Genomic DNA, 21,415 nt, shown 5'->3' on the forward strand with positions numbered 1-21,415 from the left:
CTGTTTCAAGGCGTGAACTCTCAGTTGCTGCGCTCCCTGCGTGGTCAGGCTCTCACCCCCTGAACTGGGAGCCGCAAAGTAAATGCCTTTTTGTTTTTCATAAGTTTCCTTTGTCATGGTGTCTCCTCACAGCAAAAGACCGAGTAACAAGACACAGACCACCTGCAGACACATCCTGGCCCAGCTGTGGGCCTGTGTCATGAGACAGGGAGACACGGGCTAGCTCCTCCCTACCATCTGTGAACCATCTCTATATTCTTGGAGCTCAGATGACAGACACCTGCAGGGCTCTACCTGGACTGGACACCCAGGAACCCCCAGAAGAAGCAGAGTCCCCAGCCATTTCCCTTTCACCTCTGAAGCAGCTGGGGGTCAAGTCTGTCGCTCCAGGAGCAGGGGTGTATATCCAGGCCATCTGTTGGGCTGTCGCTCCAGGAGCAGGGGTGTGTATCCAGGCCATCTGTTGGGCTGTCTGCCCTCCACAGTCACTCATTCAGGGACCACTCACACCTTTGGGTACATATCTTTAATATATAATTTTTATTTCTGGTTATAGAAACAAATGCTAAGAGGAGAATACAGAGCTTCCCCACCCACATACAACAATCGAATAGATAAAAGAACAGTTCAAATGGATGAAAAAGGAAGTAGAAATTTTCCACTGTTATAGCTTTAAAACATTAATGTCTAATAATAGTTAGAAATCACATTCAGGTGTCAAACTTTTTTTTTTTTTAAAAAGGATGGTTCTGTTATAAAAAATACTGTATCCCATTTGAAATAAATGCCCAGGTGGTGCTGCTTGGGATGTGGGTTCACAGGTCTTTCTGATCCCAACCATTACCCCTGCCTCCAGAGTGAGACCTTCACCCACTGAGGTGGGGCACGTCCCATCTCTGGAACCAGGATTCCCAGCGCATAGGATACCACTGCTTTTAAAGCACTACGTGTTAAACATATCATGGAAACGCTTTAGACAGCCACTGTAAAACAGACAAACCACACATGCGCGCGCGCACACACACACACACACGCTCCCTGAACACCCTCCCCCCCAATTACTTTTACAGAATTATCATTCGGTTAAGAAAAAGAACGACCTCACTATTGGCTTTAGCCCCTCCCTCACACGTGCACAGCTGCTGTCTCCCTCCCCAGGACACAGCAGAATTCAAGGGGAGACATGGAAGACAGTTTGGGTCTCTCCTTCCTGCCCCCACCACCTTTGCCCAGCCCAGGAATCAAGCTAAGGTATCAGGGATCCCAGATGCCTCCAGGAAGGATGTTATGAAGGGAAGATGGGAGAGAGGGACCAAAATGAAAATGTTATTTTTTTTTTAATTCCCAACTTTACCAATTAAAAATAAAAGTTCTAGACCAGCAATTCAGACTCAAGAAGCCAGGGTGTCATTTGGATACATACAGGACAGAGAACATGAATACTTAGTGGATCGGGGCTCGCTCTAGCAGGGTCAGCACAGCCCTAGGGACAGTGCTGAGGTTCCTGCCGGCAGCAAGTGCTCCAAATGCAGGGACATGGACCAAGCCTGGCCATTGGCCACCTCCAGCTTCTCCTCGGCTTCTGCGACCCAGGTTCCTCCACACCGCCCCTTCACCTTGTGAGTAGTCAAAGGAGCAAGGATTCAGAGGTAAAGCAGCAAGCTCTTTCAATCCTTCAACTCTCATGAGGTGGGGGTTGGGACAAGTGAAGGTTGGTGGTGGTGGGGGCTGGCGGTCCTAGGAAGCCTGTGTTTGGTGGTTGAGCCTAAGAACAGAAACACACACACCACTTTTCGTGGTGAGCCAAGCCCTCTGAGTGAAGTGTCCTCCTGGACAGAGAGATGTCCATGCTCTTTTACCATGGCCTGCACTAGCTCTGAGGATTAAGATGGAGGTGAGGCAGCCTTCAGCTTCCAGTCCTGCCGGCTCACCTCCGCCTAGCTCCTGCCGTGCTGCCCTCTGGGTGGACACTTCTCTCCAAGAAGTTCAGAGGATCCTCTGTCCTGCCTCACGCCTGAGTGGCGCCCCTGGACAAGGCATGTGGTTGGCTTCACCTGTGGGACAGCCCTGCCAGGGTGTAGTTCTAGACTGTTCCCTGCAGCAGCAGAGCTAAAGCCTGCCAGAAGGAAGCTCAGAGCAGCAGAAAAGAGGAGCGGAGAGACAGATGGGAGCAGCAGCCAGGACCACTCCCAAGTAGAGAGGGCGGTGGTGGCACATGCCTTTAATCCCAGCACTCGGGATCTCTGTGAGTTCGAGGCCAACCTGGTCTACAAGAGCTAGTTCTAGGTCAGGCTCCAAAACCACAGAGAAACCCTGTCTCGAAAAAAACACACACACAGAAGTAGAAAACTATTTTCCCTAAATAAAGTCAGTGAAATGTGAAATGGGTCTGTGTTTTATTTTGAAGGAAATGCCTGAGGTTGGTTCACAGAACTCCACTTGCCAAGCAGCTGTGACTTCGGGGGTAGCAATGGGGAGGGCAGGGAGAGGGAAGTAGTAACCCGAGGATGACAGTCCCTTGGACAGTCCCAAATTGTTCAAACCACAGGCCGTGGGAAGAGGGTGTTAGTGCTAGTCTGTGGCCATCTAGGGCACACCTGCTGTGTCACCAATGCAGCAGCCTTTGGTACAGAAAAAACAAAAAACAAGGAGCACTAGGCCATGGTGGCACTTCATAAAGCACTTCAGGAAGCTGAGACGGGGATTACAAGTTCAAGGCCGGCCTGTGCAGCTTCATGAGACCCTGTCTCAAGTTTAAAAAATCAAAAGGGCTGTGAGCTGGCTCAGTGGTAGAACAGCCCTTGCCTAGCATGTGCAAGGCCCTGAGTTTACTCTCCAGCACCGAAACAAAACAAAAACCCAGAACTCAACAAGCAGGCGATGCAAGAGCCACCCTGAATTCAAGGCCTGGAGCAAGGGACTCACAAGATGAAAGGGGACATTCAGTCGGGAGCAGGACTGAGGTGGCAGGTGGAAATTAGGAGGCCTTGGCCTTGTCTGTTCCCAGCTCTTACCTGCCTTCTCCAAGTCAAAGTGCGTGTTGGAGGCCCTGCTCTGGAAGGAAGCCGGGGTCAGCAGCAGCCATCTTTGGAACAACTTGACTTATCCTTTGTAATATTGCTTCTAAGCGGAGGTATTCTGAGAGACTGGAGGTGAGGTGCTAGTGACAACTGCCCTGTCACCCTGAGCCAGAACAAGAGGCTACCCTGTCATCATTGTGGTGACTTTACCACTAGTGATCGGGACGTGATGTTCCCACACAGGAATCTTTCCCCAGAATAGAGACTCACTCACTTTCTGACTTACTCTAGAGCAAGCACTGAGCTATTCAGATGGACAGGAAAAGGCTTGGTCAGCAAAGTGGGGGGGGGGGGCACACCCCAGAGTAGGCAACATCACGTGGTGCAATATGAAATCGGAGGGTTTTGAGGAAAAGTGGGAAATTCCATCCCACCACCACTTCTCCATGGGAAAGGTTTCTTCCTTGCATTTAACTAAGTCTTTGACCACGGCCCAAAGGGGAAGACACTGACCCCATCACCTGGCTGTGCCCATTTCCAGCTCTCCCAGATTATTGTGAAAGAGCTTTCCCTTTTAAGGGGAAAGATGGGTGACACCTATTATTTCAGATCTTGGCAAGCCTGGTGTGGGACAGAAGGAGGAGGCGGGAGATCTCTAGATTATAAGGATGTAGAAAGCAGGGGAAGGGTTCATGGGCTTCCTCATGGACAGCGAGTCTGAGTCGGATACCCCGCCTTGCACAAAGGCAAGGCTCCAGGAGCTGTTGACAGACATGTTTATCATGTCCTGGATGCCAAGCTGAGGTAGGGGAGGAGACAGAAAAAGCAAGAAGGAGGGAGGGATAGATAGGAATAGAAGGGGAAAGATAAGGGGCGGGAGGAAGGGAAAGAGAAAGAGGAGGAAGGAGGAAAGACTGGCAGGGGAGAGGAACACAGAGAGCGAGCAGGCAGGCAAGCTCTCAGGCAGGGTCTCTTCGCTTCCGGTCACCATGGTGACATCCTATGCTTGCAGCATTTTGTGAGTCTGGCGAGTCCCAGATATGAGGCAGAAGACTGAGTGGACATGCAGACAGCCAGGCACCGGATCTGCCAGGGAACACTCACCAAAACAAGGCAAGCTCAGATAAAGCTGTGCCAGAGACAGGAGCCGCTGTGGGCCCTGAGGAACAGGTCACCAGGCATCACATCTGTGCCTGAACTGTTCTCCAACCCCGGGGCTTGGTGGGGTCCTCCAGGGTTGCCAGCCATGGTCTATACAGTGGATGGTCATGGCCCCTAACCCAGGCTCTGGCTTCCACAGATAGCTTCCCAGAGCTCACGGGAGCATGTTCCAGCTGGCTGTGGATTCCTGCTCTGAGCACTGGCTATTCTGGGTTAATGGCTGTGGGCAAAAGCTGGCACAAGCCGGGTGCTACCTGGTAGATAACCAAATCCACTTCTAGAGCAATGACACCAGGCTAGCCTCCTCCTTTCTAGCTCAGGCTTCCCAAGCAGGGGCATAGGACCCTCTCCTCTGCCTTAAGGTCATGTAGGACATCGGGACAGCGTGTGCTCCGCTCTCCCCTCCACATCCTTCCACACCTGTGCTAATGGTGAGAGGATCCGCTACAGAGGATGGAGACCATGATGTTTCAGCAGCCAGGAGAGCAAACTAGTCAGGGCCATTCTGAGACCTGATGACAGATGTGACGGATGGTGACCCACAGTTCCACGCAGGAGCTGCACACAGTGCCTACCATGACAATCCACAAATAATCTTAATCTGCCTTGCAGGGTGACCATGCGCACACAGCCTTGGAGTAAACGGTAACAGAGGGGAAGATCGGCAGATGGCACTAATGTCCCCTGTGGTCTCAGCTCATTCCCGCTTCCCTAGCCACATGCTCACACCAGGCACACAGAGAACAAGTTCATGCCAGGCACAGGGAGATGTAGGATAGAGCCGTTTGATACTCTAAGGGGCAGCTCCACCTGGAAAACCCACCCCCAGCCACTACTACCCCAGCCCCACCTCTCGGAAACCTCCCAGGCGACAGACAGGCCTACAAAACAGAGCTCTCCTCCAGCTTGGCGTTTAGTACTACAGAAATGACTGGGGAGCTTGGGAGATAGCTCAAGAGGGCTAGGCAGGCGCTCTGCACTGGTCCTTGGCGTGTGTGGGGGACTGGTGGCTTCAATAGTGGCAGCCATAGGGTGGAGCCCAAATTCATCCAACCCAATCACCTGCTCTCCGTAGCCTCCAGGTCACTGACTGGCAACTCTTCCAGCAAAGGCAGCTTGTACGGCTGTGGCCCCTCCTTCCTTGGGGTTGCCTGCTCTTTGCTCATGGGGCTCTCTCTGCTCTTCTGACTGGGCCCGGGCAGAGGAAGAGGCCAAGGGTAGCCCGACTTTTCTGGGGCTCTCTGTCCAAGTTGTCACTGTCGCTTATGGCCCACCATCCAGGAGGACCAGCACTGAGCTCCTGGTTGCCTTGAAGTCCTGCCATGCAGCTGCTGCTACTGCTTCCGCAGAACCATCTCTCATCCCCAGACTGTGGAACATTCAATGTCTCCTACTCCTGTGACTCGCTGTGTTGAAAGTGCTGCTGGTAGCTTGTGTAGGCATGCAAAGGGACCTTCTCTGGGGATCCGAGTCCTCGGCTGGCCCCATACTTTGGTTCTTGCCACACTGTAATCAAACTTGGCACCAACTGCTGTCCAGAGAGGTAGCTTCCTTCTCAGTGGATAACAGCCAGGAACAGCCAGGGACACCCGGCTTCAGGTAGAAGAGAGGGCTTCTATTTGCAAACTGGACACATCTTGGGGTGCTCAGGAAACTGGAATGTGTGAGGGGAAGGCAGTGTGAGCAGACCGTTGCACAGCGCCTCCAGCTGCCAGAAACAGGATGCATCCCCCGCTGTCTTCCACTGGTACAGACCAGTATCCTCCCTGCTGAGCAAGGGGCTGACTGATGTCCCCTGAAGCTGCCCAGGTTTTCCTGGATATCCTTTGTAGCTTGCAGCTCTGGGCTAAGCCAGTACTGTGGGAATGGATGCCATGGGCCCTGGCCCTGGGCTGATTTTCCAACATCAATGTGGGAGCCGCTGATCCTTCTTGGAGTTATTGGGGAGAGCGGCATGTTCACCAAGGGCTGGTGTGGGTGAGTGCCTGGAGCTACTCAATTGGCTACCAAAGGGAACCCCAAAGACATGTGAACCCTTCTGTATGTCTCAGGTTTGAGATGAGCTCAAATTCCATGTTTAACTATAAGAATTATTTTAGGGTCCAAAGCCAAAGCAGACCTCTTGACCCCAATTAATGCCGCAACCTAGGTCACTTTTGGGGCGAGGACTGCCTCCCAGTCTGTGGCTGGGACGTTCTCACCACCGTTCTCTGTTCTCTGGTCTATTCCTGCTCAGTTACAAACAGGAAATCTGTGGGTCCCAAAGAGAGCAGCCTGGGTTTGCACTGTACTTCTGTCCAGTCCTGGGGCTCATTCTTCTTGAGGGTGCTGGCTGGGATCGGTTCCTGAGGAGCTGGGCTAGACCTTCTCCCACAAGAACTAGGGAGAGGCGATGGCGTGAGGGAGGGGTAAATAAACACACAGAACCCCCAGATTCATACAATCAAGTTGTCTGAACGTGTTTATGTGTTTTGTTTCAAACCATGGGAGGACAGGAGATAAAAAGGAAACTGTCCAGGTGTGGCGACCACCCTCATGGCACACGTGCTGCAGGCAGCTGTGAGCTTCTCTACTCCGTCCTCGAGTGCAGCAGCTGGTCACCTGGGCACCTGTGGCCTGAGTCCCACTCCACCTTCCTGCAGGTGACTTCACTCGCCGGTACCTGGGCCCTGGGGGCCAGTGGCTGCCATTGCTGTGGGCTGTGTGGTAGCTGTCCCACTGGGCTCCTCTACCCGGGACCTCTTGATCTCGGGCTCCCCGCTAGAAGAGGCAGACGTGGTAGTGGAGGCTGCTGGGGTTGATGTGGCATTAGTGGCCACCGAGACGGGTGCTGATGGCTCCTCAGACCCTACCTCACATACCCGGGTGATGACCACTGGTGTGGATGAACTCGCCTGGGCTGCCAGGAGCTGCAGGGGGCTGGTGAGGGCTGGTAGCAGGAAGAAGAGGTTACTTAAGGGTTACCACTAACTGGTTACAGCCACAGTGCTGTCTCTGTCATTCCTCACACAGGTTATCTTTTCCCTACCCATGGCAAGTCTGAATCAGATACCCCACACCCAACTCAGGGCTCTTCTCACTTGCTGCTTCTGTCACCTGAGGACATCCCTCCCTCCTCCTCTTCCCCTCTATGATGCCTAATTTTGATTATCACCTCAGTGGAATTCAGAAGTGCCACAGACTCAAATCTCTGGGCATGTCTGTAAGGGAGTTTCTGGGTTGTGACTCCATCCTATCTGGGTTCCCAGACTAAATAAAGTAGAAAGCGAGTCAAGGAATGGCTTCCTCTCCCTTGGCTGCCCGACTGTGCCACGCCTTTCCAGCCAGGATGGGCTGAACCTTCAAAGGGAGCCAAAAGAAACCCTTCCGTCCTGAAGGTGTTTTTCAATAGCACAAAAACCTAAACACCAGACTCTGGCACACAGAGGCCCAGCCCGTGGGGGCTACCAGACCTCCTCTGACATCCCCTGTCACCCTAGGTGACGTCTGATTTCCTTGCTATGTGTTCTTGGAAGGGAAAAGCAAGTGCCCGCCTGAGCTGCACTGCCCGTGGGCAGGTCCCTGGCACCTAGGGTTCGGGCTGAGGGCAGGCTGGGGCCTCACCATAAGCGTTGCCAGTTAAGCTATTCGTGGGCACAGCATGCTTTCCGTTCTGAGTGACAGCCCGCACTGGAAGATGGTGCTGCCCGATAGTCACTGGCGTAGCTGGCTGCAGGATGGTGACCGTGTGTCCAGGGACTCCTGGGGCCATCTGGCTGGTGACCGTCTGGATAACTCGGCTGGCTGCAGGGATTGTGGCAAATGCTATTGTGGGTTTCTCTTCCAAACCTGTGGGGCAGGCAGCCAGTGAGAACCACACATGGTCCCAGCCACCGAGTTCCACCAAGGCCTCAGCATGAGGTTGGCTGAGAGGCTGGGGAATGGGGTGCCACTGGGAGAAAGGGCTTCCCAAGCCTCTCCTTGGAGATATGTTTAAATTACCAGAGTTTAAAACATGCTGGGTGTGGAGGTAGGAGGAGCAAGAGTTCAAAGTTATCCTTGGTTACACAGAGGTCAGTATTGGGCTTCACAAGACTGTCTCAAACACCAAAAACAAAATAAAAATAAATAAAACTATATATATATATATATATATATATATATATATATATATATATATACACACACACACACACATATATATATACACACACACATATATACACACACACACACCTTCAACTGTAACCAATACAAATTTAATCTGTGAGACAAAATGTAGTATTTGGATTGAAACAGATTGCTTTTAGGGCTGCGACCTTCTCTTTCACCAGAATGTCATCTCTAAGACTCTAATTATTATTACTTTGTCATTGCTAGTGACTAGGGAGAGAATCTAAGGCCATGGGCATGCTGGGTCTCTGCCAATGAGCTACATCCCCAGTCCCACTGCCACTAACCCCTATTTATCTATTTATCTATCTATCTATTTATTTATTTATTTATTTATTTATTTAAGACAAAGTCTAGTTAGGTTATTTATTTATTTATTTATTTATTTAAGACAAAGTCTAGTTAGGTTACCCAGGCTGGCCTAGGGCTTGCTAAGCCACACAAGCAGGCCTCCACCTCCCCAGTAGCTGGGAAGACAGGTCTCTGACACCAGGTTGAGCCTGTTTCCATAACGATGACCATAAAATACAAAGTTAACATTGAATCTAAGTTCCCAGTGTGAATAACGACTAAGAAGTAATGCTTTCTAGAAAGTTCTGGGGCTGCCTTTCACAGACTGGGTATACTGTCAACAAATACCCCATAAGCCCCCTAGGACCATGTTTCTTTTTGAAGTAGGCAGGGGTGCATGCCTGTAATCTCAGCATTGCTGGGCAAGGTGACAGTGAGTCTGAGGCCAGCCCAGCAAGGACACAGACTGCAACACTGGCAAAGTAACCAATAAATAGGGGCTGAGATGGCCCAGTAGTTAAGCGTACCCACAAAGTGGCTCACAACCATCAACTCCAGTTTGAGGGTATCTGACGCCCTCTTCTGGCCTCCTCAGGCCCTGCACACACTGGTATAGACACCGAAGACAAAACACCCATCCACAGAAGATAGTACTGAAAGCAGAGCTTTAAACAGACAGACAGACAGACAAACACAAATAAATAAGGGCTGTAACCTGAATGTCACCTTGAATGGAAACAAAAGTCAAGCAAAAAGCATTGTGCTAACCAAGGAAGAAGTAAGTGTGCAGAGACAATCCACACTGCCTTAGAAAGACCCGCTTCCCTTTACTCACTGCCTCGCTTAGTGGGCTCTGAGCCTGCAGCCAGGCTCACACTGCCCAACAGTGTGCGGCCACATTACCTCTCGTCTCATTGCCCAGGTCCAACACGGCTGTGCCTGCTGTGTCGTGGGAGCCTCCAGCTGAGCCCTGGCTAGCGAGGATGTACCCGTTGGCTGAGTTGGCAGAGGTGGTTACCACCCTCACCATGGTGACGGTGGGGGCCTGCTGCACCACATGGATGGCGTGGCCTGAGGGCTGTTGTGAGGTCACTATGGAAGCTGGCATGTAGGCGACAGGCTTAGCCACTAAGTTGGAAGGTCGGGGAGGGACAGCCATAATCACCGGCTGGGCACTGACAGGGGAGCCTGTGGGATGACACAGGGGACAGTGATTTGCGTGGATGCCGTCCAGTCTGTCACATCCAGGAATAAGATGAACATAGATGTCTTACCTGGGGCACTCTGGGAATAGCGATACTCTGGAACAGAGGCTAACTTTGACCCTAAGTCAGGATCATGTGGAATGGGGGAGCCCTCCCGAGACAGACACTCTGGGGTCTGCAGGCCACTGGAACGAGGGGACATCAGTCCAGGGTGGGTGGGCGAAGCTGGAGCACTCCTGGAATGGAGAGAAGGGTACACCAAGGTGGTGCGTCAGTATAAAAGCAAAACAAACAAAAACGAATACCCCCCACTCCCACACCTCTGTTAACCGATTCCTAAGATACATCCCATGTCCACCCCTACACCTAACTCAGCGATTCCTGGAATACAGCCCACCCTACCCCCACCCCCACCCAACAACTCCTCACACATCTTCGCCCCCTACTTCCTGGAATCCACCCAATCTCATGTGTCTGCCCCACACTTCCAGGGGCTTCTCTCTTATGTCCCTAAGGTTTTCCCAGATCTAATGTTCCCTGTTGACAAAGACCTAGCATTGCCATTTCCATTCAATGGGGAACTGGGTGGGTAGGTGCTCCATTAAACAGGGCTGAAGGGTGGAGAATAGATTGCCTCCTAGCAACTGTACGTCCTGTAGCACGCACTGCCTAAAAGGTCCTGCCACCCTCCAGGAGCAGCTCAGCCTATGTCAAAAGAAAAAGCTTGTATCCAGGTATGACAATGCAGGCCTGTCATCCTTGCTACTTGGAAGGCAGAGGCAGGAGAATCTTAAGCTCAAGGCCTGCCCTGACAACTTAGCAAGATCCTGACTCAAAATGAAAAATGAAACAAACAGGTGTGGCTCAGTGGTAGAGCCCCTGCCTAGAATCCCCAGTGAGGGGCTGGGGTGTGGCTCAGTGGTAGAGCCCCTGCCTAGAATCCCCAGTGAGGGGCTGGGGTGTGGCTCAGTGGTAGAGCCCCTGCCTAGAATCCCCAGTGAGGGGCTGGGGTGTGGCTCAGTGGTAGAGCACCTGCCTAGAATCCCCAGTGAGGGGCTGGGGTGTGGCTCAGTGGTAAAGCCCCTGCCTAGAATCCCCAGTGAGGGGCTGGGGTGTGGCTCAGTGGTAGAGCCCCTGTCTAAAATCCCCCAGTGAGGGGCTGAGGTGTGGCTCAGTGGTAGAGCCCCTGCCTAGAATCCCCCAGTGAGGGCTGGAGTGTGGCTCAGTGGTAGAGCCCCTGCCTAAAATCCCCCAGTGAGGGCTGGGGTGTGGCTCAGTGGTAGAGCCCCTGCCTAGAATCCCCCAGTGAGGGCTGGGGTGTGGCTCAGTGGTAGAGCTCCGCTAGCAGTATTAGGGCCTTGGTTGAATTCCCAGTACTACAAAAAGCCCAAACTGTTATTGGATGAGCACATGACTATGTTATCTTGATGGGGAAGTTCAGCCAATCACATCTGACTAGGGTGTGGCTGCCTGGAGCCCAGGTAGATGGGGGGTGGGGTGGGGGGAAAAAGATCCGTTTGGACTTTGGACCTAGCGTGAGTTTCCCTGTTTTTCTTTTTTTTTTTTTCTTTTTTAAATATTTATTTATTATGTATACAATATTCTGTCTGTGTGTATGTCTGCAGGCCAGAAGAGGGCACTAGACCTCATTACAGATGGTTGTGAGCCACCATGTGGTTGCTGGGAATTGAACTCAGAACCTTTGGAAGAGCAGGCAATGCTCTTAACCACTGAGCCATCTCTCCAGCCCCGAGTTTCCCTGTTTTTCAATTATTAAATTATATCTGCTGTTTTGAGCTGGTCTGGTTATTTTCGCATACCGATCGAATATGCCATCACTAACACTTGACGCCCAAGAGCCCTTTGAGGCTCTGGCCAGTTGGGGCTGTGTGGCATTCATTTGGGTATAGATACCTGCATCTTTGTGCGCCCCCACTCCGCGCACCTACGAGAGACCAGTGCTGACACAGGCATCCCTATCCCTGAGAAACCCTTCCTGGCTCACTGTGACACCGAGACAGAAGTGCTAGGCTCTGCTTTCCTACAGATGCGGGACTCCTGCCACTTGCTGGTCGCCTGACCTATGCTGAGAGTGACCACAGGCAGACTCCACAGCTATCCATACAAGTACAGGTCCCTATGAACCCCACGTGGCCAGAGAGCTGTCCAAATGGCATTTACCTGTCAGGCAAATGCAGCGCCCAATGGAGCTGTTGGTGGTGGTGAGTGCATCCATCCGTCCTACCTGCCAGCAGACAAGCTGTACTCCCCACATAGCTCCATTCATGGTCCCCAAATCAGCAGGACCCCCAGCCTTTGAACTGGTTATGGTGGCTCAACCTCCTGCACACACTGCACAAGTAGGCAGTAACTGCCTCACTAACTGTTCCAACCAGCACAGAGGTCTGAGAACTGGGCACACAGAGTGCATGCCTGAAAGCCCAGCAGTGATGGAGGTGGGTCTTGTATTAATCTGTGGGCACACAGAGTGCATGCCTGAAAGCCCAGCAGGGCTATCATGAGTTCAAGGCCAATCTGCCCACAAAGTGAGAGACCTTGTCTTGAAACTGAAAATCAGAAAGATAGAAGCTTAATGGTCTAAGAACCCAGAAAACAGACCAAGTTCTCAAGTGCTAGGTCCCTCCCACTGCTGTGACGCAGGAAATCTAGCTTACCGTGAGGACAGAGGTCCGAAGGGGGTGCGGAAGCAGGAGACGCCTCTCTGTCTCCGCTTTCGGAATGCCTGTTCCACGAGTTTGGCTTCAGAGGCAGGGTCTATTCGCCAAAAGGAGCCCTTCCCAGGCTCCTCCTGGGATCGAGGGACTTTGATAAAGTAACGGTTAAGAGAGAGGTTGTGTCGGATAGAGTTCTGTAGGAGACAGAGAGAGACACCTGTGGGTCACAGCCATCAGAAGACAGACCTTACAACAGACGCAGCAGGAACTGACGTCAGGCATGTGGCTGTAGGTGACCACCCCTCCTGGGGAACAGAACAGGTGGGGCACAAGGTAGCTCCTTCTATGCAATCCACACAGTAAAATGCACCCGTTCTTTCAGAAGAAACACACAAGTGTGCAGGATCTCGTTGGGCATGGAGAACAGATGAGGCTCACCAGGCTCAAAGCACATCCGGATCTCTGGGTGTGCGAGCTTACATCTGTCTTCTCAGTACGTGCTGAGGCAGGAGGATCATGAGTTCAAGGTCAGCCTGGGCTATACAGTGAGCTCTTGACTGAGAGAAGCTCCTTGTGGGGCGGGGATTGTGGCTCAGTTGGTACAGTTTGCCCCCGGCAGGAAGCCCGGGACTCTGTCCTCACAGCACCATGTAAACAGATGTGGTGGAGGCCGAAGGAGCAGAAGTTCAAGGTCATTGCTGACTATAAAGAAAGTTCAGAGCCAGCCTGGGCTACCTGAGACCTTGCCTGAAAAGAAAAGAAGCAACAGCAACAAAAGATTCTTCTGGATAAGCTAGCTAATGGAAAATGCTAATCACAGACAAGAGAATAACATGGCGTAATCTGTGCCCATTGCATTAATGAAGAGATCTCACAGCCTCCAAGAAAGATAAAATGCATCAAACTCATGCATGTGGACGGCTGCACTAGTGATGGGGGCGGTGGACTGCTAAAGTCACACGGTGTTAAAATGCTCAGGAAGTACAGACACCATCAGTACACAGGTGTGGGACTGGCTCAAGGCTGATCCCAGCACTCGGGAGGCTGAGGCAGGATGACTGCCATGTTTTCAAGCCTAGCCTGGAATACAACATGAGACATTGTCTCAAAACAATTAAAAAAAAAAAGTTGTAGCCAGTCTTGAAGGAAAAGTAGCAAAATCAGATCATTTTAGGGCTGGGACGTGGCTCAGTGGTGTGTATGCTTAGCACGCATGAAGCCCTGGGTTTCATTCCTAGCACTGAACAAACGCAGCATGGTGGTACAGGATCACAATTCTCAAACTTCAGGAACAGGAGGTCATCGTTGGCTGCATAGGAAGTTTGAGGCTACACGAGACCTTTTCACAGAAACAAAAGAGCAGCAGCTCTTAATGGCTCTGACACAGCACAGAGGCACCATGGTACTGAGTGTCACATGGGAAAACACCAGGCGTCTCTTCATTGTTTGTTCATGTGAAGCACTGAGTTTGTATCTGAGTCTCCACACACAGCCCAGGCCCCCAGGCCCTCACCTGCCAGCCTTTGTCGGCAGTCCTGTAATAGGGGTAATGTTTGGTGATGTGGGCGTAGATGCCACTTAGTGTTAGCTGCCTGTCCTGTGCCGAGGAGATGGCTTGCACGATCAGCTGCGCATAGGAGTACGGAGGCTTTGACTCGTCCTGGAGGGAGGGTTCACAGGAGTCAGGGTTACAGAGGGAAATGGGATAGAATCTCTCCCAGCCAGGCCACCCACTCCTGACACAGATGATGCTGTCTTCAATGAATCACACCCGGGAGCCCGCCTCATCCATCAGCGTGTTCGCATTAAACTCGGAACATGGTGGACTGCACCCGTTCCCAGCAACTGGAAGGCTGAAGCAGGAGGATTGCCTCCATTCTGAGGTTAGCCTGGATCATGGCTGAGATCTTGTCTCAAAACCCTACAATGACAACAAGAACTCAGGACAGTGCCCTCTGGCCAAGTGTGATACACACCTGTGGTCCTAGGACTTCTGAGTTTTAGGCCAGCCTCAGCTACATGAGTCTTTCAAAAAACAGAAAGCAAAAAACAAAACAAAGAGGGCCTAGGGAACTGGCTGAGTGCACAAAGTGCTCCCCATGCAACCATGGAGATCTGAGTTTGGACGCCCAGCACCTATGCATATGCCAGACACGGTGTCACACGTGTGATCCCAGTGACTCCCTGACTGCCCAGTATAAAGGGCGAGCACCATACTCAGTGAAAACAATGTGGAGAAGGGCCGAGAAAGACACGCGTGGGCCAGCACAGCTGCACGCCTATGTGTGTGCAGGCAGACTCGGGAGAAACGGAACAGAAAAGAAATGCCAAGCCCCACCTCACAGGAGGAAAAACAGGTTTTGAATCAAAACTCTGAAGCTCTTATTCCCCAGCACACTGTCTGCTACCCAACGGACAGGAACAACGACACATGCTTACAACAGCAAAAAAATGTGGCTGGGCCTGGGTGCAGGCCTGTCATTGCACCTACTCAGAACGCTGAAGCAGGAAGGTCACGGGTTCAAAACCAGCCTAGTGAGACTTTGTCCCAAAATAAAAAGTAAAAAGAGGGTAGCAAATTGCCCCTGGGTTCAATTCCCAGTACTGTCAAAAGAGGGTGGGTAGAAAAGAAAGAAAAAGGTGTCGCTGTCTTAAAGACTATTCTTAAACTCTGACAGTCTCAGCAGCACTGGCTGCAACAAGTAGGAATTGGGTAGCTGACAGGACTCCAGCTCACCACAAATGGTCACGCGCAACCATTTGGGAAAGAGCCCAGTTAGATCCTTCAACACAGCCATGTGCTGCACCCTGGAGTACCCCGTGTGAGCCACCCTCAGGACCCCTACTGCAAGGTCTTGGTCACCATGACAACATGTCTGAGGCTCAGACCTTCGGGCTGTCCCCACCAGACGTGTCTGCTTGCTGCTCAGAGGCGGCCTTTGCTGCAAACTCCGCGGCCAGCTGAAGGTCTGATGTCACGTTCTGGACGAAGCGGTAACCGGATGACCCAGCTCCTCGAGGACTGGCTGGACAGGAGTTGGGGACGCTGAAGAGAAGAAAAAACACACCGTTTAAGACCCTGGGAAGGAGGACTCTGGGTAGGGACACTCTTTCTGGACCACCATGGATGATGGAGGGAGAGTATTACTTCTGCCTTCTGGTAATATCGCTGGGTGGGACCAGCTTCAGAAAAGTCAAGAAATACAACCAAGAACTCAAGAAATGACAAACATGCATCACTCTCTCCTCCAAGGTCAAGACCAAAGCTGCAGGAAATCAAGTCCCTAGGCCATGAGTTCCTAAGCAAGAAAGCAGTAGCTCTGATGGCTTCAGCAAAAGCAAGCTGCTCCTCCACTCCAGGCTGTAAAGACATGGCTAGTGTGGCCGTGACCACAAGATGGCGCCCTAAGAACAGGCGTGGATGGTGAGTAACTCCACACAAGGACACAGCCGCTGGAGGAGAAGGCAGGGGCCTGCTGGCAGACTCGGGAGGAGGCACACAGAGTTCTCAGCCCCAAGTCATCAGTCTCACTGTGACCTGCCACTGACGAAGCCAGCACTACTGTGGCTCTGCAAGACAGGACCTGGCCGACCCCGCCTGGACCCCAGGACTGAGGTTGGCTGGCTGATAGTGAGCTAATGAACTAAGACAAGCTTGAGAAGGCCACCGAGATGGCTCGGCACGTGCAGATGCTGCCAAAGCAGACCACTTGAGTTCAACCCAGGGCCCACACGGTGGGAGAATCTAACTGCCTCCCACAGGTTGCCCTCTGATGTCTACATGTCTCACGCACACACACGAATGAATGAATAAAGTGCTGGAGAGACAGACCGACAGTTAAGAGTACACACTGCACTTGCAGAGGACTGCAGTTTGAACCCTACACCCCTGTCACATGGTTCATAGCCCCTCTTCCTCCAGGGGCTCTGACACCCACTTTCGGCTTATGTGAACACCTTCACTCACATGCATGAGTCCCAACCCCACAAGATCTTTAAAATAAATCCTTTATTTATTTTTTTTTTTTGTAGCCATAAAAGCATTTATTAAAAGGGGAGAAAGGGGAGAGGGAGGGAAAGAGGGAGAGAGAGGGAGAGAGGGAGAGAGAGGAAGAGAGAGAGAGAGAGAGAGAGAGAGAGAGAGAGAGAGAGAGAAAGAGAGGGAAAGAGAGAGAGAGAGAGAGAGAGAGAGAGAGAGAGAGAGAGAGAGAGAGAGGAAAAGAGAGGGAAAGAGAACCAGAGAGAGCGCGGCCACGCTGAAGAAACAGAAGGAGAGAAGGCAAATAATAATAATAAGACAAACTTTGATTCTCTAACCAAAGTTCTGGTAGTAAACATTTTTCACCTTAAAACAAAGAGCAGCGAGAGGGCTCAGTGGGTAAAGGCTCCTGCCTCCTGAGCCGGGTGGTCTTAGTTTGATCCCTAGAATTCACACGGTTGAAGAGAACTCACTCCCACAAGCTGGCCTCACTCCACATCTGCACCATGGCATGCATATGCTCAATACACACACACACACACACACACACACACGCACACACCAAATAACTACAACGAAATGTAAAAGTTAAAAAATAAAGCCCTTCGAACAGGGAAAAGTAACCAAACACTGAAGAAGGGGGGAGGGATCCTGTCAGAGTCCTGCACACTGCCCCTGCCGTCACTGCAGAAAACCTGTGGCTTCTGGAGGACAAGTGGCAGGACACCACTCTCTTCCACTGACTGATGCTCCTTTGGCTGTGGGAAACACTCAGAAAGGACACTGCTCTCCAGCACGCCTGTCCCCTCTCCCATCTTCCCACTTCCTCCACAGGGATGTCTCCCGCTTCCCAAGCTCACCTGGGATACACCTGGGCTACTGCCTCCACCTGCACAGTGTCTTCTCAGGCCTGGGATGTCACCCCATGGTAGCTGCTGGTCCATCTCCCTCTTTCTGGGAGCTACTCAGGACTGAGCAAGGGACCAGCAAAAGCTTGCCCAGACATAGGAGGAGGAGGAATTCCTTCTGGGGTCTCAGTCCCTCTGTAGGAAAAAGGGGCGCATGCCATACATAACCCTGAGACCTTTAGTTCAGGGAGTCTCTTCTCCTTTTGACTACCTCTAATTTTGGTAACTTCTGTGCTTGCATTCTTCTGGTAGGCATGCTGGCCTCCTCCCTTCCCCATGTCCTTATGGCCCAGCTGAGGCCTTGATGCATAAAGTTCAGTCAGCAAACAAGTAAGTGAGACACCAAAAGCAGGGAAGCAAAAAGAAACTTTCCCTAAGGTTCCTTTAAAAAAAGGGTTGGCGGGGGCTGGAGAGAGGGCTCAGTGGTTAAGAGCATTGCCTGCTCTTCCAAAGGTCCTGAGTTCAATTCCCAGCAACCACATGGTGGCTCACAACCATCTGTAATGAGGTCTGGTGCCCTCTTCTGGCATGCAGGCATACACGCGGAAAGAATATTGTATACATAATAAATAAATAAATAAATAAATAAATAAATAAATATTTTTTTTAAAAAAAGAAAGAAAAGGGTTGGGGGGGACCCTCATAATGTAGCTCAGGTTGGTCTCAAACCATCCTCCTGCCTCATTTTTCTGAGTGCTAGAAATATAGGCATGGGCCAATACATCTGGCTTGGATTTAATTCTCTCTTTTTTCCCTTGAGTTGGGGTCTCATTATGGCCCAGAAATTCCCATGAGGTCATGTGTGAGGATTCCCAAGCATGCACACCATATTAGCCTGGATTTCATACAAACTAAGCTAAAATACAAACCCAAGTACAGGGTGGGAAGGCTGAGAGACGAGTTTACTTCAACATCCATACACTCAAAAGTCAGCTTTCACTGTGTATAGCATAGTGCGGCTTTCATCCCAGTTCTCCAGAGGCAGAGGCAGGCAGATTTCTGTGAGTTCAAGGCCAGCCTGGACTACAGAGTGAGTTCAAGGCTAGCAGAGTTACCTAGTGAGACCCCATCAAAAACAAAAACAAAAAAAACCCCACCAAACAATCAAATAAATAAATAAATAAAGTTTTAAAGACCAGGTTTCATACCAGACTTGGAGCAAAGGCATGGTCACAGGGAATGTGGCTTGGGTGAGTGCTGTCGCCAGGGACTCATCAAGTAGTAGATGCCGCTGCAGTGAATTTGGTACCCTGCCCCAAGCCCAGGCCCATTAATACCCTCAGAGTTTACCAGAATGACAGAGACATCAGCTCTCTCTGGCGACCATGGGGCTGGGAAGTCACCACGGCACAGCACATCTCCTAGTGATAGGCCGCGGACACCAGCTTAGGTGGAGGTGAGTGAGGAGAGCTCATCTCAGGACACTGAAAACCTTGTGTGAGGTCATGGAGGTTGCGGAGCATCTATCCTGTGTAGCATCTCACTACAGTTCTGAGGGCACAGGGTTAGGGTGAGCATGAAGAGCAACGCCATGCTGCCTGTTGCTGAGGAAATGAACACCTTTGCTCCCAAGTGCAAAACCTGGAGTCAAGATCTTCATGGCCCACAGGATGGCTTAGGTGAACACAAGGCTTGTCAAAGCCATCTTAGAAACATGAGTCAAGGGCCAGACTGGATGGTGGCAGACATGTCATCCCAGCTACTGGGGAAGCTGAGGCAGGAGGACCTCAGCTCAAGGTTGGTCTGGGGTACAGAATGAGGTCAAGTTCAGACTGAGAAACTTAGTGAGACCCAGTACCAAAATAAAAAATCAAAACATGGTTAGAATATAGCTCAGTGAAGGGCTGGGGTGTGACTCAGTGGTAGAGTCCCTGCCTAGAATCCCCCAGTGAGGGGCTGGGGTGTGGCTCATTGGTAGAGTGCTTGTCTAGCTAATGTGAGATTTTGGATTACAGGTTCATTACACACCCCTCCCCTGGGAAGCAACCTCTGCTTCTTGAGCCTGGCTCATGCTAGTGACCTATGTGGCCACAGCCGGGGGTGCAGCGAATGCTTCAGTCTTGCAGCCTGTGACGGTAATTTCCCAGCAGCACCTCTAGAGCACACGTGCTTCTGATCAGTCATCTATTCCCGACCTCAGAGCAGCCTGTTTCTCAATACACAACACTGAGCCATCCTTGCAAGCCGGCTGCAAGGAGAGAGCTGCGCCCGAGACGGGCCACCCAGCTGCTGGCGCTCACGTCTCAGAGCTGTAAAATGACCATTGGGAGTCAGGTGAATCCCAGACCCTGAGCAGGGCTTCCTAGTCTCTGAGAACACAAAGTGTGAGGGTTCTCAACTTTCCTGAGCTGCGACCCTTTAGTACAGTTCCTTGTGCTGTGGCGACCCCAACCTTAACGCTATTTCGTTGTCACATCATAACTAATTTTGCTACTGTTATGAATCATAATATATGTATCTGATATGCAGGATATCTGATAGACTCCTGTGGTATGATTGTTTGATCTCCAAAGGGGTACCAAAATAAACCTGCCCCTAAAATCCTGTCCTCACAGAAACAAAGTAAAACCATGAATGAATCTGCAAGGCTATCCTGCTCCCGTGATGAGACAACTCGGGGGAATTCCAAGACAGCACGATAAACACACACTTAATGTTTAGATGGTGCTTTCTGTGCCCAGACAGGGCCAACCCCTCCCTTTGGGGACCCTGGGACTTATTCCAAGACAGACTGACTGGCTCTACCTTGGAGGAGCAGACCCATCACTTGGTGGATGGGGTCTGAACTTGGGGACTGTCTCTACCTAATAAGTTGTCGGCCAGTGAGAGCCCTGTCTCAAACAGACCACAAACAGAAAATCAAGGACTGTCCCAGAGGAGTGACCCCAAATCATTCTATTTCCACACAGGAGGCACACAGTGGCCAGGGGTGTGTGCACACTTTGGAGCCAGTGAGAAAGCTGAAAGGCCCTGAGCGTCAATCAGCTCCTAGGGACTGGCCTGGCCCTGGCCTCTTCCAGCAGCAACCTTGATAATCTCACGCTGGCCCTGTGACAACCTGGGCCACACCCTGGAGCTGGGCTCAGAAGTTGCTTCTCTTGACTACCCAGACACGCAAAGAAACTACACTGCCTGGTGCAGGCACCCGGGGTTCCCAGCAGGTGTGGGCAGCCTGCAGAGGCTGTTGTTTTTCCTTATTCTCTTTCTCTTTCTTTTCTTCCTTGCTTATCTGGGGGGTGAGGGAGAATGTTAATTTTCTCCATATTATTCCAATTTTAGCAAATGTGCTTCGCTTGTTTCTCTAGCTGGCCTTAAACGTGCCATGCAGTTGAAGGAGACCTTGAATTTCTAATCTCCCCTGCCTGTTACTGTGAGCAGACTTCAAGCTGAGAAGAGAAACCTGTGCATCCCAGCCTGGCCTGGCTCCAGATAAGCTGTCTCTTAATCACACTGCTGCCCCTGCAGACACCTCAAGCCGACACCTGGCAGTGCCGGAGACAGGGACCCTCTGATCACTTTCTTCCAGTGCCAGCTCCACGGCCACAGTGGAGACTCTAGAACTGCTGTTTAGGGGATGGCACTGTCAAAATAAAAGTGGGGAGATTTCAGTCTGTAAGAGCTACCAGGGCCAGGGCTGTGAAGGTGGCATGGTTGCTACGGTTGCTAAAGTACTGGCCACATAAGTATGAGGATCTGAACTTGACATCCAGAACCCATGTTAAAAAGCTGACCATGGTGGCTGGCACTTGTAATCCCAGCTCTAGGGAGGCAGAGACAGGAGGAGCCCTGGGACTCACTGGCCAGTCTCATAGTGAATTTCTAGGCCAATGAAAGACCCTGTGGGCACCAGAGGAATGGTACCTGAGGTTGAACTCTGACCTCTCCACACATGCGTACAAGAACATGCACCCTACCCCCGCCCCATGAGTCTGGGCACAGGCTTATCATCCCAGCTACCCAGGATGCTCAGGTGAGGCCTATTAGACTGTACAGTGAGCTCAAAACCAGTCTACACATACATGAG

At 51.4% G+C, this 21,415-nt stretch overlaps 1 protein-coding gene across 1 annotated transcript in view; it reads right to left on the reverse strand.

Annotated features, from left to right (window-relative positions):
• Window positions 1–522: 522 nt before the first annotated feature.
• Foxk1 (forkhead box K1) overlaps window positions 523–21,415 on the reverse strand; it is a 70,859-nt gene continuing 49,966 nt past the window's right edge. Inside the window, exons 3-9 of the mRNA XM_057764073.1 lie at window positions 15,394–15,550; window positions 14,018–14,164; window positions 12,505–12,698; window positions 9,899–10,065; window positions 9,528–9,812; window positions 7,785–8,009; window positions 523–7,110 (exon numbers count right to left, since the gene is read on the reverse strand). Coding sequence (XP_057620056.1) covers window positions 6,830–7,110; window positions 7,785–8,009; window positions 9,528–9,812; window positions 9,899–10,065; window positions 12,505–12,698; window positions 14,018–14,164; window positions 15,394–15,550 — 1,456 coding nt within the window. The 3' untranslated portion in view covers window positions 523–6,829. The remainder of the gene's footprint in view (window positions 7,111–7,784; window positions 8,010–9,527; window positions 9,813–9,898; window positions 10,066–12,504; window positions 12,699–14,017; window positions 14,165–15,393; window positions 15,551–21,415) is intronic.

Source organism: Chionomys nivalis, chromosome 3, assembly GCF_950005125.1.
Source record: "Chionomys nivalis chromosome 3, mChiNiv1.1, whole genome shotgun sequence".
NCBI classification, from domain to species: Eukaryota; Metazoa; Chordata; class Mammalia; order Rodentia; family Cricetidae; genus Chionomys; species Chionomys nivalis.